Genomic DNA, 20,043 nt, shown 5'->3' on the forward strand with positions numbered 1-20,043 from the left:
TTTATTTTATTTTATTTATTTATTTGACTGAGAGAGACACAACGAGAGAGGGAACACAAGCAGGGGAGTGGGAGAGGGAGAATCAGGCTTCCCATGGATCAGGGAGCCTGATGGTGGGCTCGATCCCAGGTATTAAAGGCAAATGCCTAACAACAGAGCCACCCAGGTGCCCCTCCTATTTGGGGGTTTTAGTTCATTTTGGGGCATGCTGTCTCTTTGGATCTAATAAAGCACAATCCCGATCTTATAATGAAAAACAATTTGGCATGAACAACATTCATTAGTAAAACTAATTGGGGAAATGATATCTTATGGATACAACAGCCCTATTTTAATCAATGTATTCAGCCTTTCTACTAGTGAAATTTTTTTCTCATAATCAGGATATTATTAGTTTGAGTTACACATTCTCTTTAGGGGCAAAAACTGGTTCTGGTGGGATATAGAATCTTAACTATAAAACATTTAAAAATTCTTGGCCATAAATTCTTTTTTTTTTTTAAGATTTTTTATTTATTTAGGGGCGCCTGGGTGGCTCAGTGGGTTAAAGCCTCTGCCTTCGGCTCAGGTCATGATCCCGGGGTCCTGGGATCGAGCCCCGCATCGGGCTCTCTGCTCAGCAGAGAGCCTGCTTCCTCCTCTCTCTCTGCCTGCCTCTCTGCCTACTTGTGACCTCTGTCTGTCAAATAAATAAATAAATCTTTAAAAAAAAAAAAAAGATTTTTTATTTATTTATTTGACAGAGAGACATCACAAGTAGGGAGAGAGGCAGGCAGAGAGAACGAGAGAGAGGAGGAAGCAGGCTCCCTGCTGAGCAGAGAGCCCGATGCGGGGCTCGATCCCAGGACTCTGAGATCATGACCTGAGCCGAAGGCAGCGGATTAACCCACTGAGCCACCCAGGCGCCCCATCTTGGCCATAAATTCTTAACAACAAAACAGAACTCCCCAAAATTTCCAAGGCTGAAACAGATACATGGGGTCTGAGTTGATATTTAAAAGCTATTTATATGCCCAGAAGTAAACCCTCACAGATCTGACCAAGTGGTTTTCAACAAGGGTGCCAAGACCATTCAATAGGGAAAAGCCAAATGGTGTTGGAAAAACTGGTTATCCACATGCAAAAGAAGAAGAAGGAAGAGGAGGAGGAGGAAGAGGAAAGGGAGAAGAAGTTGTTGAATCTTTTCCTTATACCATACACAAAATTAAGTTGAGATGGCTCAGAGCTCTAAACATAAGAGCTGAAACCACAAAACTCTTAGAAGAAAACATAGAGGGCACCGGGGTGGCTCAGTCGGTTAAGTGTCTGCCTTCAGCTCAGGTCATGATCCCACGGTACTGGGATCGAGTCCTGCATCGGGCTCCCTGCTCTGCAGGGAGCCTGCTTCTCCCTCTGCCTCTGCCTCTCTCTCTTTCTCTGTCTCTCATGAATGAATGAATGAATGAATGAATAAATAAATCTTTTTAAAAGAAGAAGAAGAGGAAGAAGAAGAAAACACAGAGGGGGAACTCCATGATAGTGGATGTGGCACTGATTTCTTGGCTATAACACCTAAAGTGCACACACACACACACACACGAGACAAATTGGACCACATCAAAATTAAAAACTTTTATGCATTAAAAGATACAGATGTACAGAGTCAAACGATGTACAGAGTCAAAGGAACCCAAGAATAGGAAGAAATATCTGCAAATCATGTATCTGATAAGACGTTAATGTTCAGAATATACACCAATTCTTACGACTCAATAGCCAGCACAATTAAACATTGAGCAATGAAGCAAAGGGGGAGAAAAGAGAGAAAGAAAGAGAGACAAATCAAAAACCAGACACTTAACTATGGAGAATAAACTGATGGTTATCAGAGGGGAGTGGGTGGGGTGATGGGAGAACTAGGGGGTGGGGATTAAGGGGGGCACTTGTCACGATGAGCACTGGGTGATGTACAGAAGTGCTGAGTCTCTCTACTGCACACCTGAAACGAACATGGCACTGTCTGGTGTTCTTCTTTAAGATTTTATTTATTTATTTGACAGACAGAGATCACAAGAAGGTAGACAGGCAGAGAGAGGGGAGGAAGCAGGCTCCCTGCTGAGAAGAGAGCCCGATGCTGGGCTTGATCCCAGGACCCTGGGATCACAACCGGAGCTGAAGGCAGAGGCTTTAACCCACTGAACCACCCAGGCGCCCCTGACACGGTATGTTAACTGTACTGGAATTTAAATGAAAACTTCTAAAAAATGAGCAATGAACTTGAACAGACATCTCTTCAAAGAAGATATACAAACACCCGATAGATACATGAAAAGATGTTCAATATCCCTAATCACTGGGGAAATGCAAATCAGAACCACATTGAGATACCACTCGTGACCATTATGATGGCTGCTATCCAAGAAACAGAAAATAATAAGTTTTGGCAAGGGTGCGGAGAAATCGGAACTCTTGTGCACTTGGAAGGAATGTAAAATGGTGCAGCTACTATATAAAGTTGGGGGGCTCAGTCAGTTAAGCATCCAACTCTTGAGCCTGCTTAAGAGTCTCTCTTTTTCTCTCTCTCCCTCTGCCCTTCTGCCCCCTCACTCTTTCAAATTCTCTTTCTCTTTAGGAAAAAAAAAAAAAAAAAACACCAGGATGGCAATTCCTCAAAAACTTAAAAATGAAACATCCAGGATCACCCCCCCTGGGTGTCTATCCCCCAAAGAACTGAAAGCAGGATCTTGAACAGGTGTTTATACACCTGTGTTTGGAGCAGCATCTCCCAATAGCCAAAAAGGGAAAGCAACCCTTCTGACAGATGAACGGACAAACAAAATGGGGTCCATACACACAATGGGCTATTACTCAGCCTTAAAACGGAAAGGAATTCTGACACCTGGATGAACCCTGAGGCTGTGACACCCAGGGGCATAAGCCAGGCACAGAAAGACAAATGCTGTCTGATTCTTCCAATTACATGAGGGGCATAGAGCTGTCAAATTAACAAAGAGAATAGAATGGAGGTTTCTGGGGGACCAGGGGAGAGGCAGAAAGGGAGTGATATTTTCAAGGATGCAGAGTTCTGGTTTGGGACCAAGAGAAGAGTTCTGGAGGTGGATGGATGGTGGAGATGCCTGCACACCGGCGTGAATGTTCTTACTATCGCGGAGCCAGACACTTAAAAACAGTTGAAATGGTGAATTTTATGTCATGGGTATTTTAACTTTAAATTTTTAAAAAGCTGTTTATAGGGGCGCCTGGGTGGCTCAGTGGGTTAAAGCCTCTGTCTTCAGCTCAGGTCATGATCCCAGGGTCCTGGGATCGAGCCCTGCATCAGGCTCTCTGCTCAGCGGGGAGCCTGCTTCCTCCTCTCTCTCTGCCTGCCTCTCTGCCTACTTGTGATCTGTCTGTCAAATAAATAAATAAATAAATAAAAATCTTTAAAAAAAAAAAAAGCTGTTTATAATCTTCTCTAAAAGATGAGTTTATTCTCGGCTAAAACACGTGTTTGCTCTTTCGTGACCATGGCTATAGTACTTCCGCAGAGTACAAAGCACCGATATACACGCAGAACAAAAACAGACAGGGATATTAACACTTCATGGTGAGGGGGGCAATTTGAAAGAAATGTCTAAAGAGGCTTTTGGGATAGGAGATGTAACAACAACAAGAACAGTTGAGATGGGGTGCCTGGGTGGCTCAGTTGGTTAAGCGTCTGCCTTTGGCTCAGGTCATGATCCTGGGGGCCTGGGATTGAGCCCTGAGTCCAGCTCCCTGCTCTGTGGGGAGACTGCTTCTCCCTCTGCCTCTGTCCCACCCCACTGCTTCGGCTCTTTCTTTCACTCATCTCAAATAAATAAATAAAATCTTAAAAAAAAAAAAAAAAAGGAGTTGGACTAAAAATCACTAACACATGATCCCTAAAAAAGAAAAAGAAAAGAAAAGAAAGAAAAAGAAAAAGATGACCACGGGAGCATGGAGGCGGGTTTGGAGGGATGTGTCTACAAGCCAAGGAACACCAAGATGATCAGCAGACTCTAGGAGAGAGGCGTGGGGGAGATTGTCCCTCAGAGCCCCTGGCAGGAACCAGCCGTCTTTGCCAGCCCTTTGATTTCAGAGATCCGGCCTCCGGAGCTGTGCCTTACATGTCTGTTGCTTGGAGGAATCGTGTCTGCGGGACTCTGTTGTTAAGGCAGCCCTGGGAATCTGCTATGATTCCTAATGGAAGATTTTATCACAACACCAGCTTCCGAGAAGACCCAAAATTCAGATGGAGGAGACGAAGGGTGATGGGTAAATTCCAGAGAAAGAGCAAGCTGGGGAAAAACAGAGCAAGCCATTTCCAGAACAGGGGTGGGGGCAGTGAGAAGCGTGGCACCTGGTTCGGGCGGCAGATGAAGGGGTACCGTCTGCACAGGGAGGATGGGCCAACCTGTCCATAGACCACCCCGTAAAGGGGCACACAGGAGCTTCAATCTGGGGAAGCAAAGGCAGGTTTGGGGCTTCGCCGCCTCCATGCTTTCTGCCTATTTCTGTACCCGATGTATCTTCTATTCCTTCGTGTACTGCTTGCTATTTCCAGCTGAAAAATATTTTCCCTCTGTGTTTTTGCTGCCAACCTAGATGTTTTATTCATGGTCTCATGGTGGTGTATTAGTGAATTAATTCTGCCTTCAAGGAAAATGAAGACTGTAATAAACCTCCCTTTGTAATCTCTAGGACAAAACGGCATCGGCCTTTGAGCTTGTTATACAGGGGCTCAGAAACAGGAGCGGACGCCGCCACAGCGGACCTCGGCACAGCACATTCTGAACTTTTAAGCAGATTTATTGGTAAGTTTGTGTCTAAAGGTGTGGTGTAAGAAGTACGATGGAAAAATCTAGAAACAGCACTCTGAATTTTCTTATAGGATAGAATACACGTCTTTGGAGGGGATCATGAGTTTGACTTGGTTAGAAATGTTGGTATCTTGGGATTGGGGTTTTTTCCTCTTTTTTTCTTCGTACATGATTGTTCGTTGTTTCATTCTAGGACAGGTTATTAGACAAACCACAACTGTTTTAAAATCTCAATTCATTCATACGCTTTTGTCCGGTCCCTTCCCAACACTCCATGTTTTTAAAAATAAAGATTTGGTATTTTTAAAAAAGGTTATTTATTTACTTGAGGCAGAGAGAGAGAGAGAGAGAGTGTGCATGAGCAGGACAGAGGCACAGACACAAGTGGACTTCCTGTTGAGCGGGGAACCTGATATGAGGCTCAATCCCAGGACCCTGAGATCATGACCTGAGCCGAAGGCAGAGGTTTACCCCTCTGGGCCACCCAGACTCCCCTGAACTGATATTTGTATACATTGTGAAATGATCACCACAATGTCTGATTGACCTCCATCAACCATACATAGTTACAGACCTTTTTTCTTGTGATGAGAACCTTTAAGATATATCTACCTACCTATCTATCTATAACTCTGTCTATATATTATGTTATATAACATATTGTTATATATAATGTCTAACATCATATATAACATATACTATGTTACATATACTACTTAATAGAGATACAGAAAGAATGTGGTATATGTATCATACACTAATGAAATAGGTAGATACCCAAATGTATTCACTCATCCACTGATGGGCACTTTGGTTGCTTCCATGTCTTGGTGATTGTAAATAATGCTGCAATAAATATGAGAGGGCATCTGTTTTTTCAAGTTAGTGTTTTCATGTTCTTTGAATAAATACCCAGAAGGAGAATTGCAGCATAATATAGTAGTTTTAATTTTAATTTTTTGAGGAACCTCCACAATGTTTTGAGGAACCTCCACAATGATTTACCTTCTCACCAACAGTGCACGAGGGCTCCCTTTTCTCCATATCCTCACCAACACTTGTTATTTCTTGTTTTTCTGATAATAGCCATTCTCAGTGGTTTTCTTTGCATTTCCCTGATGACCAGGGATGCTGAGTATCTTTTCATGCACCTGTTGGCTGTTTTTTATGTTTTCTTTGTGAAGATGTCTATTTGGATCTCTATCTCAAATAAATTGTTTTTAATTTTCTTTTCTCTTCATTGGTTTTAATTTTCTTTTCTCTTCAGTTGTATGAGTTCTTTATATATTTTGCATGCTAATCCCTTATCAGATGTATGATTTGCAGATATTTTCTTGCACTCAGTAGGTTGCCTTAAAGTAATATCGATAAAAGAAGAATGGGACGCAAGCCCAGACGGAGCAGGGAGCATAACGATGTTGTTCTGCTCTCACACTGTGCTCTGCGGTGCTTTTGTAAGCAGGCTCAGACTGCTCCACTAGAGCCGAGTTCTTGGAGGGCAGGGATGGTGGCTCTGTCTCTTTGTGTTCTCTGCAGTGCCCAGAGACTGTAGTGCTAAGGGCTCCTCGGTGACTGGGAAGCAACAGCCAGTAGACAGATCACGGACTTTGACACAGGACAGGTTCTTGAGTCTTGTCTCTGGAAGTGACCAGCTATGTCCCTCTACTATCTGTGCTTTTGCTTCTTAGTCTGCAAAATGGCTGCTGTTGTTTGTCTCATTGGAAACCATTCGTACCAAGAAAGGAGACGCAGGTGTGGTTTTTTTTGTTTTTGTTTTTTGTTTGTTTGTTTGAAGTAAATGATGTGTTTCTTGGACAAATGTGAGTTCATCTGATGCCATTGCCCTAGACACCCAGTTCTCTTTCCCTGTGATCATGAAATGCTCTTGCCCGACAATCCAGGGGGACTACTTAGAATGGTCTCCTTATGCTGATACTGAAAAGACACATCCCAATTCCTACCACAAGTATCTGGGTTTGGGAACAAGTAGTTGAAATCACCTAGTGGGAGAGTTACTCGAACCAGCTCTCGGGCTTTCCAGTGTGTGCACATGTGTGTAGGGAGTAGAGTTTATTTGGTAAATCTGCAGCTTAAGAGGTGGCTAAACTGTCTAGATTGAAAACCTGGCTTTGTGACTCACTGGGCAGATTCTTGAACTTTTGCTGGCCTCGGTGTCCTCAGTTGTAAAATGAGGATAGTTCTCACCCTACAGAGTTGACCAGAGGCTGAATAAGACAGTCTATGCAAATTACCTCGAGTAGAAGCCGGTAGAGAATCGCTATTGTTATCATTCAAGGAATTTTAAGCCCACTGACATTCCCATTGGTGATGTGTTGTAAATTCTTTAATCTTGGTTGTAAAATCTTTCATCTTTTTAGGAGCACTGCTGTAGGTCTTCTGGCTGCTCTGTTGAGCAGAAGTTCTGTGGTTCCTATTATAACCATATGCTGTCTTTTTAATGCACTGTCTTTGGTCCACACATACTTGCTGTAACCCAGCCAATTCAGAAGAGCCAGAGAGAAGACTTTTCCCTGTTAAAAACATCTATATAGTGTTTACCATGTGCCAGACAGTTCTGCGTCCTGGGATGTTGTGGTGAATGACGATATGTCCCCTGGAAGGGTACCGCACCCCCAAATACAAAACAGGTCAGAACCTACACTAGATGTACCTGCAGAGAGTAGAGCTTCATTCATGTTATTGATTTAGACAAAGTACATTTTATACTTCCATCCCAATATAGAAATTGTCCATGAGACATGATGAAAATGTCTGAATTTCCTTCCCTCATCTTTTAGCAATATATTTTATGTTTTCAACAAGGCAAAAGAGTAATGTTTAGCACATCAGACAGATAATAAACACTCATGAAGCTACATTGTGTTCTTGACAGCATCTTTTTTCAGTTAAGTTGGTAAAATAAATGTAATATCTATCCTGAAAAGTGGCGCAGGTTGAAGAATATTAACACGCTCAAGAAAAATACAGAGGGAAAATATGCAGCGGTTGATTGGGGGTAATTTAGGAGAGCGGAGGATATACCCAGCGTGGCAGGCTAAATAATGCTCCCAAAGGTTTGTTCACATCCTAATTCCCATATGGAAAGAAGTCTTTGCAGAGGTGATTATGTGAAAGATTTTGAGATGGAGAGATTATCCTGGATTATCTGGGTGGATCCGAAATGCAATCACATATATCCTCATAGGAGGGACACAGATGGAAATCTGAGCTCAAGTGATAGATGAGAACGTGATGTGGAGCTGGAGCAGAGAGATTTAGAGATGCTGGCCTCAAAGACTGGAGGGATGTGGCCATAGCCTGTGAATGCTGGCAGCCACCCGAAGCTGGAAGACGCAAGGAACCATTCTCCCTTAGAGCCTCCAGCAGGAATGTGGCCCTGCCGACACCTTGATTTTGGTCCAGTGATACTGATGTGGGACTCCTGGCCTCTAGAACTGTGAGAGAATCCATTTCTGGTGTTTAGAGCTTCACAGCTATGGTAACTTGTTACAAGAGCAACTGAAAACAAATACACCCAGTCATTTCAGATTAACGATGGATGGAGCCCACCGACTACTCTGTCAAACACCTCTTGGCATGATGTTATCTAATATATGTCTACTATATGTCACCGTGTTCCTTCTAACCTGATGTTCCTTTATTTTCCTTTGCATTCTGTTGAATGCCAGACAGCACGGAGATTGTTTTTTTAAATTTTGATTTGTATGTCAGTGTTTTAATTGTGGATGAAACGGGGGCATCTCTCATCTCTCTCTCTCTTTTTTTTGCAGATACTCCAGATAATTTTAATGCATGGATCCTGTTGCAGGGCATTGATTTAGGTAAGAAATAGAAAGTCTGATGTCTGCTTTAGTAACATGCATAGGAGTATCTCCCAGATTAGGCTCTCTTTCCCTCTAATGATAGCAGAGGGAAAGAGAGCCTAAGGCTCTCCTTAGGCTCTGTGCTGACCCTGTCACTTTTTAAGGCCTTGATGAAATTTACTCTGATGAAGTTATCTTGATTTTTTTTTTTTTAAAGATTTTATTTGTCAGAGAGAGTGAGCACAAGCAGACAGAGTGGCAGGCAGAGGGAGAAGCAGGCTCCCCGCAAGCAAGGAGCGGGATGTGGGACTGGATCCCAGGACGCTGGGATCATGACCTGAGCCAAAGGCAGCCGCTTAACCAACTGAGCCACCCACGCGTCCTTATCTTGATTTTTTTTTTTTTTTTTTAAACTATACGGACTGGGTCATTGGCTTTATCAACCCTTTGCAATATTAACATGGTATATGTTATATACATCATGTTTTCTTAAGATTAAACCCCAGTTACCTAAATGGACTTGCACACCTGCCTCTCAATGTCTCTTCTTTAGGATGGGTCCTTTCCACGGAGGCCTAATGTCACCCATTCCATTTTCATTCTTCCCGATTTCATTCTCAGGCATAAATTTATTTTCAAGCGCTCATGGGCCTTCGATACCACCCATTCGTGAGACCCCCACCCCCCAACTCTCCCTCTCCCAGACTCCAGACTCCTTTCCAGCCGCCTGCCAGCCAATCTCCCCATTCAACGCTGTCCTCCTCCGCGGCAGGGGTTATTCCGAGCCCCCCAAGCCACCGATGTGCTCCCTTGTTTGTTCACAGTTTAGTCCCACCAGGACAAGGACAAGGTCCCATTCTGGGTCTGACGTGGCTGGGGCACGGAGCACAGGGCCAGGCACAGGGTGGGAGGGGGCAGTCCATACTCGCGCGCCCTCAAGAAGCAAGTGACACCAGGTGCATCTGCCCTTTTGGCGCTTGAGCTTTTTGGGTGACGCTAGACTGGTCCTTCGAGGATGAGCCAAGAATGGGACGTATGTTTATCTGACAGGAACTCAGGGATGAGCCCATTTTTCTTCTTCCTCCGAAGGCTGCGGATTCCCGCAGTAACTTTGAGCCGCTCAGAATTCCAAGCCCTCGGTGCGGTCAGGCTGGTCGCTGCGAGCCGCGGGCGCCTGTCGCCGGGGTCCGCGGAGTCCCCGTCAGCGAGGATGGGCCGGCGCGGGTCTGAGGGGCGGCGGCGCGGCCCGGGGGCTTCCGCGCGTGTGCGACCCGGGGGTGGGGGCCCGCGCGCCCCGGGGTCGCGGCCCTCGGCGACGGTGCGGGCCGTGCGGGGTCCCGGGGCCGCGGCCGGCGCCGCCCGACGTCACTTCCGACCGGAGCCAAGATGGCGTCGGCGCGGCCGCGGACGCCGGGGCGGGCGGAGCGGCGGCAGCGGCGGCGCGGGCGGCGGCTCTCGGCGCTCTGAGGCGCGGGGCGCGGCGGGCGCAGGTAAGGGGCGGCCGGGACGGGCGGCTTCCGGGACGGCGGCGGGCTCGGCGCCGGGACGCCCGTCGCTGCCCGCGAACAGCGAGGAGGCGACGGCGGCGGCGACCCGTGGGGACCGGGCGCGCAGGGCCGGGCCGGCGGGCGGACGCGCCCCCTCCGAGGACCCGGCATCGCGGGCGGGCGGGGCTCCCGGAGCCGGGCGCGGGCCGCCGGCGCTCCCCGCTCCTCCTTCCCGCGCCCGAGTCCCCCGGGGCCGACCTTGGGGCCCGCCGCGGCGAAGTTGTGTGCGGTTCGCTTTGTGGCCGTTGGGTCGCCGCGCGCCCCGCCAGGGGGACGCGTGTGCGCGGCGAGGCCGGGCGGCGGCTGCGGGTCCACCCGGTCCCCGTGTCCCCGGACGGCGAGGGCGCACGCGGGGTCCCAGGGCCGCGCCAGTTTGCAGCCGTTGATGCTCTCCTCTTTTGTGTTCCGCCCGAGTGTGGCTCTCCCCCTCGCGTTCTTAATTCGTTTTGTGTCTTGCGTCTTTGTGTTTCCTAAATAGTTTTTGTGCGGTTCCCACCTGGAAATGGTCTCCTTTAGTGTTTCCACCGCAGACCCACCGGTGTTTTTGTTTTTAGCCGACGTCGCACTTCTGTATTAATTTTGCTCCCCAAGACACCTACGGACCTGTTTTTGACGGGGCCAAGGGAGACGCGAAATATCCCTCCGAAGTCAAGGGTATGCCCAGACCTGGGTGCTTCTCTCCGACCCACGCGTGAACCGCGGAGCCGCCACTGGGCGCCTTCTGCCCGGCGGGGAGCTTCGGGAACAATCCCGCGATGTTAACCGGGAAGCCCAAATTCCTTGAGCTACGCAGCTGCAATTTCCCCTAAGAAAGGGGATTCGTGCTGGCCCCTCATTTTCCATTCAGTGCTGTATTGGGGTTTTTTGGTTTTATTTCACAAGTGGAACGCCTTTTGGTGACTTCCAGTCGGTCTTTGGGCCCCCGTTCATCAGACCTTTGAAAGGGTCGCCCCCAGAACACGACTAAAATATTTCATGAAGTTTTTGTTTATTACAGGTTTCTTGTTAAAAGGAACGATAACTGAGCCAGAAGCGCAACCTTTCGTGAAATCTTTTACCTCCCTTACCAGACTTCCTATCCCATCGATCAGTTATGGCCACGTACTGTGAAAATGTGGGCCTCCAACCTTTTTTTTTTTTTTTTTTTAACATGTCATGAAATTGGTTGTACAAATATTGAGGAGGAACCGAGACATGTAATTATGTTTTTTTTTTTATAGAGGGTTTTGTGTTTGAGATGGCTTGCAGCTGCCCCATCATTCTCTAGAAGCTTCCTTACAAACACTTCCTCAACCGTATTCGTCATTTGTAGACTCTCATTGTAGCCTGGAGAGGACCTTCAAAGATGATGGTATTAAACCCCCTCGTTTCAGTCTGTAGAAACTGAGGTTGCAATCCACAGTGAGGCGGAGATGGTTCACAGCTTCTCTCATTCCAGGGCTCTTTCTCCGGTTCCTTTTTGGTTTGATTTAAATAAGTTAATATGCTGTAGTGTTTAGGAAAACAACAGACACACAATAATAACACTCAGTGAAACTTCGCTTTTCTTGATTCGGAAGGTGGTTTCTTTAATTGAAAAGTTGGCACATTCAGATGTGTTTTTTCTAATTTCGTGGACAGTTCCGGAAACAGTATAGTTTAAATTTAATAATCTCTTCGTTTTGTGAGTACAGAACATAACATGATTCTCACTGTAGGACGATATGAACATGGAGAACAGCACAGGGAAGGGGAGAAATCAGCCCTGATCTTCCCAGTCCTCAGATCACCACCGTTAACGTTTTGGCATACCTCCTTCACCTGCATGTCTGTCTTGTGCGTGTGTGTATTTCTTATGTAAATTTACTCACTTCTATGTGTTTATATTTTATACAGGATTGATATCATTGTGTGTATTATTCATACCTATCTTCTTACTATATTCTTACTTCTTACTATATTACTCTATATTGGGGGTATATATTCATGCCCTGAAGTGTTCGTCAATATGATTTTTAGTGGCTGTGTAATATATATGGGTGGGCCATTATTTGCCAAGTCCATATTGATCAGTAAGGTTTCTATAGCCTGAAATTCTCTTTTCATTAAGATCTGTTTAGGTTTTCCTGCTGTGTATTATAAAGTTTTGTAATTAAAAAAAAAATACGTGGACATGTAAATTCTGTCTATTAGCGTTTAAATATGTATTTTTTCTGTCAGTGCAGTTATAAGAAGCAGCAGTCAATTTCAGCTCCTTTTATTCTCTTCTCCCTGAGCCGGGTCTGTGCAGTTCCATATACATATATATCTATTTGCACACATACTCTTTTGATGGTTATTTTACGTTAGATGTTTATTTATTCACGGGACTGTTTCTTTAAGCTGCCGAGCTCTTTTCAAGTTCCAGATCTGATTTACAAACCTTTTAAGTCCTGTTAAATCATAGACTTTCCGGGATGGAAAGCACCTCAGGTTATTTACTATTTTCACATCTTCCAACTTGCTTTTCATGCTATTTTTAATACTCAGGCAGAGGAAAGGAAAGCCTGTGGGCTGCACGAGAGAACTCCATAGTTGGAGTGAAAAGGGAGTAGGCGGACAGTGGGGGAAGATCATCAGACTTGTGTGGCGATGTATAGATACGGGGAGTTTCCAGATGATGGGGACATTACCTGACAGTCATTATTACTGATACTGCTGACGTGTGGCCAGCAGTCTGTGGCTTGTGTGGTGCCCATATGTTGCGCTGTCACTCCTAGCATTTGGTTAGAGGTCTGGCTCTCTCCTTTTGAAGTTAGAAGTTTATAATTAGAGCTGCTAAAATCATCTTCCTAGAGCAACTGAAGGCTATGGACTCCATTACTGAAAGCATTATTTAGGTTCTATTAAAGTAGATTTCTTAGCCTTGGCACGATGAACATTTGGGGCTGCGTAATTCTTTGTTTGGGGGCTATCCTGTACACTGTAGGGTTTTTGGCAGTGTCCCTTATCTCTACCTGTGAGATCCCCCCCAGTCTGCACAACTGAGAAAGTCTCCAGACATTGCCAGATGTCCCCTGGTGGGGACCCAGTTCTCAACCACTGCATTAAAGGAAGGCCCATCCGACCGGATGGTGGACTCAGTGAAGCAGTCTGTGGACTCTCTTTAGTCAAAGAACTGTAAGACTAGACTCTATGGTTTACATGAAGTCCACCTTGAAGGGGGAGAATGGACTTAACTGGCCTGTTTTGGTCTCTTCCTCTGTGTGTGTCTTTTTTTAAAGATTTTTTTTTTATTTATTTGACAGAGAGATGGAGAGCACAAGTAGGCAGAATGGCAGGCAGAGGGAGAGGGAGAAGCAGACTCCTGCCTGAGCAAGGGAGCCCACATGGGGCTTGATTCCAGGGCCCTGGGATCATGACCTGAGCCAAAGGCAGCTGCTTAACCGGCTGAGCCACCCGGCGCCCCACGGTGTGTGTCTTTATGATATTTTTGAGTCGTCTACTTTCAGCACTTCTGTGGCAAGCGATAAAGCAAGTTGAGATAACCTGGAGACTATGAAGGTGTTTACATGGCCTAGGATCAACGTTGCCTGTATTTGGTTAAATTATTACGGATTTAAATACATTTGTATAGAGTTGATGCGTGGTGACTCACGTAAGCTTGTGGCCTATTATACTTGAATAGCACAGAAACAACTGTCTCCTGGAAAATGATACTCCTTGAAGCAACCCGTTGAAGATTGGTGGTAGAGACCAGACTAGTTTTTCTAAGATCTTTTCTTTTTTTCCTTCTTTCTCTCTCCCTCACTCCCTTCCTTTCTTCCTCCCTTTATTCCCCTCTCGCTCGCGCGCTCTTTCTCCCACCTTCCCTCCCTTTTTCACTTCCTTCTTCCTTCCTTTCTTCCTACCAGTTCACGGAAAGTGATGCATTTGTCCCGAGGAAATAGTATCCTTTTGAAGGCTTATCTAACTTTTAACTTTATGATAAGTTTATAACTGAAAGATCACTCTTGATCTTTGTGGCACACGCGCATCATTAACACAGCTTCCTGTGGGCAAAGGAAGTGTAGGCTGTCACATCTTTCTTTGTAGTCTTTGAAAGTATAGATAGTGTGGATTGAATTTTTATTGTGGATTAAGTGATCTTTAGTTAGAAGTTAGTAGATAAGTAGAACATAGGAAAAGAGATGTGCTGTTGGACCACATTTGGTAATGGGGTGGCTTTCTCAGTTACGGAATACCTGCAGAATTTCACTGGAATGAATGTATGTGTCATTTAAATATTCTTTCGTAAAGGGCATGCCTTTCATTCCCCGCCCCCACTTCCCCGGAGCATGAATTAGTTATTGTATGTAGTAAATCTGGTTCATTTGGAGTGAAATACACTTAGAATATTTTTCTCAGTACTGTATAGTATTAATTCTTGGAGTCTTGGTTCAAGTCATACCTATACTGTGTTTCATTTATTACTCTTTTGGAACATGCAATAAAGGAGGTTTCACTGAATTACTTATATGTTTGCCAGCCATTTTGGTGAAAAGAATATTTTGTAGCTCTTGCAATAAATCATCTGATAGGCTTTGCTTTGAAAGAGCTAAATTACTTCTTGGCACAGCTTGCCTGAAATATGTAAAGCTAAGTGCAACTGTTAGTTTGATTACTGTGGGCAGCCTTTCTGGGAATTGGTAAAACCTACAGCTTTTACATGTGCATATAAGTAGTTCCACGAAGACTACATTAAACTCTGGTGGGAAAACTCTATGGCATTTTCAAGTAATTTAAATGATGCTGTTTAAAACTGAAAAGGAATTGGAGATTCACCAAACCCTTACATACTTCAGTACGAATCCTGCGCATTACCCAAGGGGTTATTAAGACAGTATAAATTAAGCACAATTTGGAATAACAATGTAAATATGACATTCTAAGCATTTCTCACTCGGTGAGGCTTATTTTAGGGACTTCACTGTAATTCCCAAAGACCTTAGTTTTAAAGTACATCAGGGGGTCCCTGGGATAAATTTAGGTTTTTCATTGTGAAGCTCTGTTAGTCTTTGTTAGAGGACGTTGAGCAAGTCAGTTTACTTGTTTTGGGAGGTAAGTATTGTGTCTGTGCAATCCCATAGTAATTTAATCGAGCCCTGCCTCAGTGTATGGAATAATGCATATCACAGATCACCACAGGGGCTGAATTATTTCTGGCAGTGGTGAGGGGTGGCTCAGGTATCCTCTCCTCTTCCTGTTTGTAAAGTGGGGACAATGATTACTTCTTTCTTTCACCAGGATGTTTTGTGACGGATCGATAAAGAATATGAAAGCAATTGATACTTGTAGGTTTCTTCAAAAATATTAATAGCATTTTTCTTAGCTACTTTTCTTAATACAACAAGTCCTGAGGGATAGCGTGGCAAAATTATTGCTGCAAGAAAGCCTTCCAAATCACCTCTGAGTCCTTAAGGTTTTTGGACCCCCTGCCCCCGCAAGGTGGTGGAGGGCGCATGGTTTTTTCTAGTCCCTTGCATGACTGTCACAAAGCCAAATCCTTAGTCTTCTCTCTGGGTATTTTTGCCTTTGGCAGTTTCCCTAGGCACCCCCTTGCGGCTGCAGACTTCTGAATCTCCGTCCCTAGCTTTGAAGGCAGTCTGTGCTAGGACTGTTTTTTTCCATTTGATGGATGCAGTTTTCCGTGTGGATGTCTGTTCTCCCCAAAGTCTAAAATGGAGCTCACCACCGTCCACTTAAATACCATCCCTGCTCCTGGCTGCTCTATCTTGAAAGTACATTTATTCTTGCAGTCACATTCCCTGTATTGGACTCCTCTTCACTATCTCTTTTTACTGCATGCTCAGTTGGAACACGTTCTATCCATTCTTCCCTTGTGTAGTGTCGGTCATTTTGGTTTTTGTTTCTTTTCAGCTGTTACCTGTGGTTCACACCCGTATACCCCTATCGCTCATCATCTCGAATTCTTAATGGACTTGCCTGGTCTCTCTGGTCTCTCTGTCTTCCCTTTTCACACCTCACTCTTTCCTGTCAATTTCATCTTTTTAAATTGTTAGACATTGTTTCATTTGTGGCATTCCTTAGTCAGAAGCTCCCTGTGGCTCTGTGTTGCTCATCCTAAGTGGCCAAAGCTGCTTTCCTAAGGGGCAGTCGGGAAATCAGGCTCCTGCCCTGGTCTCCCAGCTGCATGTGCTCATGGGCTCTGCCTTTAAGTAAGTCCTCTTGCTTCTTTCCCTAAAGACCTTTGGGGCTTTTGTGGTGGGTCCGGAGCGGGGATGAGTGGAATAATGACTGCTCGTATGACATCTGGGGAGCCCAGCCGGCAAGTTTGCATTTAACCTGGGACTCAGACTCCTCTAGAACTGACATGTTTAACCTCCTGCTGCTCTGCACGGACCCTCACTTGAGTCACGCTCTCTGGTTTACCACTGCTGATGGTACCAAGAGATAGCCTTTCAATCTTTTTTCGTAAGTGGGGAGGCATGTATCTTTACCTTGAAACAAGAACTGCAAATTCTTTATTTGGAATCCTGCTTTCCTTTAAAAAATAAAAACTCGCATAGGTTCTAGAGCTACTAAAACTGCCGAGCAACACATGGACAGTGCTGTACAGGCAGTGGGTGTTGCAGTTATGTTAAAATGCTCTTGAGGACAGAAGGACTTGCATATTTAGATGGTGGACCCTACACCTCAGACTTTAGTTAGAGTGAGTCACTCCCTACCAAGATAATAAATACCTTAATAAACTCTTGGGAGAAGACCTTGAATCTTGTAGCAACAGAAGTATGCCTGGGATCTTAGCAAAATATAGTTGAAGTTGTTAGTCTGTCTGGGATAACTTCCAGTTTTGCATTAGGTTCTTTACTTGTGAATTCAGGAAGCCTTGTCATTTATGTATGGTTTGTGGAGGTTGAGTTTTCTTACGTATTTTATCCTGTAGGCAAGAATCAAAAAAGCTCTGAACATCTAGCCGCTGGTAAGGTGACTCTGTTGATTCTTAGAGAGTCTTTGTCCGAGAAAATGAATACTTGAGTGCCCAGAGCTGGGCGCCATGTTGCAGAAGTTTTCTTTCTTTCTTTCTCTCTTTCTTCCGTTTTTTTTTTTTTTAAGGAAATTCGGAATTTCAGAATTTCAGGATTTTTTTTCAGATTTTCAGAATCTCAGGAAATTTCTGAATTTCAGAAATTCAGAATTGTAGACTTCCTGAAAATCTCTCAGTTTTAAATGTTTAATCACAAAGGTGACACCTGTATTGGCAACGCCAGTGGAGAAACATTAACTCAAAGGGGTCAACTGAAAATTCATTTTATTTTGGTGGATTGTGAAATGAATGACCATGTGGTGTCTTGCTTTAGAAATTTTGTGTTTGAGTTGGAAACTTGACATTTGAGTGTTAGGAAAGAACTGACTTAATTTTCCTTTTAAAATAGTTTGAAGTTTTTACATGTCTAACATGGGAAAATATCAGAAAAGTATCATTTTATCATTTTATAGAAGTTCTTTGATTTGAGTGCTCTTTGGCAGAATGTATAGTCAGCGGTTGGTTAAGCTGAACTGGGAGGGAGGGGAGTTGAGCTGTACTACAGCTCTTGAGTGGGGCAGTTTTCTTCATGGAGCTGGGGCTTGCTGGAGAGCATTCGTGTTCCTGCCCACCCAGCTTTTGATGTGCTTTTTTACATCTCTACTTTTTGCCAGCTACTCTTGAAAATGACGAACGGAAATTAACTTCTTAATTGAAGGGTATTTTGATTGGATGGAATTACTTCAAGAAAATTGACAGTGATTGTTTTTTTTTTTTTTTTAAGATTTTATTTATTTGAGACAGTCAGGAGCGCATGCGCATGGGGGGCAGTGAGCAGAAGAAAAGGGACAAGCAGATTCCCTGCTGAGCAGAGAGTGCCACTTGGGCCTCCATCCCAGAACCCTGGGATCATGACCTGAACCAAGGCAGACACTTAACGGACTGAGTCCTCCCTGGCGCCCCGACAGTGATATTTTTGTTTTTAGTGCCCTGAGGAAGAGTATCAGAGTAACATGTTAACATGAGAGTAATATGTTTTAATTTCTTTAGAGAAACTCGAGTATTTTTAATTGTGGGGTTAATTGAGGGGAATTTTTATAGGAACCCTAAACAAAACCTGAAATTTATGATGTAATAAGTTCTGTGTTCAGTGCAATATAATGACATAGATGCGTAAATTTAATCAGAAGAAAGGAGAGCATTTTTTAAATAGATGTCCACAACGAACCACATAAATGGTAAATAATCAGCATTTGCTATATACATTGATTGCTAAGCCAGTTCTTTGTTAATGGCTGCTTGAAGCAGTATTGTGTGAAAAAGTTTTTTTTTTTTTTTTTTTTTTTCTCTGTAGAGATATTCTAAGGGAAGGAAAAAAACCCCCTAGAATGCCAGTCTAACTTTGGGTTTATAGTACTTTCCTAGTCTGCAGTTCTCTTATTTAACATTCTTTTTTCATGTAAACTTACATATGTATTTTCTTTAAGATTTATTTATTTATTCATGGGGGGGGATGCAGACTTTGTGCTGAGCACAGTGCCCACCCCTGGCCCCATCCCAGGAATCCTCGAGATCCTGACCTGAGCTTAACTGATTGAATCACCCACCCACGCACCCCAACTTACGTATTTTAAACAGAAGTTCTAACCAACCTCATTTTCTCATTGGATTTCTGCACGTCTGAAGCCATTCAGAACAATCTACTTTCTGTTTTTTTGCCTCCGTCGTGTGGAAACTGTTGTCAGGATCAGATTGTCCCACCTGGAGTAAATTTGCCTGACTCTGCTTCCTTATTCAGGTTTGTGTCAGGACACCCGGTTCCAAGAATTTGGAGAACCGGGCCCTGGGATATTTGTCCGTGGTGTTCTGGGCTGCTGGGGGAAACTGCTGTATTGAAGTGGGAGAAATGATGGGTTTATGTGTGAGCTTTCTATTCTGCGGATCCCCTCACTTACTTTGCAGGCAGGGAAATTCCTCTGTGTGAGGAATTTCTGCCGTACAGTCGCCTTTTTGCCTGGGTGGAAATCATTCTAGAGCGGGGGAGATGTGAGCGTCGGGTTTTGAGAAGCGAGAGATCACACCCTCCAAATCTTTGCTGTATTCTCAGTCTCTTTCTCTTTATACACACACACACACACAAGCACACGATCTTTATTCTTAAAATGATAAACATAACAGGTTTGATTTTGCCCTTCCGCTTATTTGGTTTGGTAATACTGTCTGCCTTTTAACCGACTGAGCCACCCAGGCACCCCTATAGTCTGTCTTTTACAAGGGGACTTGGGGTATATTTTTTAGTGTGAAACTAGATGTTAGAGGATTATTTTTGTGAAATTGTATTTGTTATTTTAGAAAAGGAAAATGAATGATTTTGCATTTAACAAATTCCTGGGTAGATTCCGTATTCATGAGTTACATGTTTTTGCTTAATCTGAGTAAGTGCTAAATGTTTTCATTATTCATCTCTAGAGTTTATAGATTGTAGTTTGGTGATTCCATTCTTCTGGTAGGAGTTATGAATGGTAGTTTTTAATTACAAATATGCTATCTGTGTTTGTAAGTTAATAAAAACTGCTTTGGAGAAGTTGGCGTAGTTTAGATATTTTTACTATTTTTCTAGAGGTTTCTGGATTGCAAAATTCTTTTGGTCAGAGTAAGTTATGATCAGTGTTAAACACTGTACAGCTGCTCCACTAAAAGCTTAATCATCTCTGTGATTGCTGTAAAGATGCTTTTTACCATAAAAGATCTACTCTGCGCGGTGATTCGTTTCAGAATATTTTTCTTTTCTTATGTAGGCTATAAACTTTCTAAGAATTCTTTCACAGATTGGTATTTTTAAAACTTCTTTGCATCTAGTCCATGTT

The 20,043-nt window shown here is 44.0% G+C and overlaps 1 protein-coding gene across 1 annotated transcript in view; it reads left to right on the forward strand.

Annotated features, from left to right (window-relative positions):
* Positions 1-3,506: 3,506 nt before the first annotated feature.
* The window catches only part of LOC309858195 (uncharacterized protein), a gene marked incomplete at its 5' end in the record, with an annotated part of 78,225 nt that continues 61,688 nt past the window's right edge, over positions 3,507-20,043 (forward strand). The window contains 4 exons of the mRNA XM_082750880.1: positions 3,507-3,586; positions 4,702-4,814; positions 8,612-8,662; positions 9,794-10,134. Of these exons, the coding sequence (XP_082607006.1) occupies positions 3,507-3,586; positions 4,702-4,814; positions 8,612-8,662; positions 9,794-10,134 (585 nt within the window). The remainder of the gene's footprint in view (positions 3,587-4,701; positions 4,815-8,611; positions 8,663-9,793; positions 10,135-20,043) is intronic.

The sequence above is a fragment of the Mustela nivalis genome (genome assembly GCF_964662115.1).
Source record: "Mustela nivalis genome assembly, contig: HAP1_SCAFFOLD_2000, whole genome shotgun sequence".
NCBI classification, from domain to species: Eukaryota; Metazoa; Chordata; class Mammalia; order Carnivora; family Mustelidae; genus Mustela; species Mustela nivalis.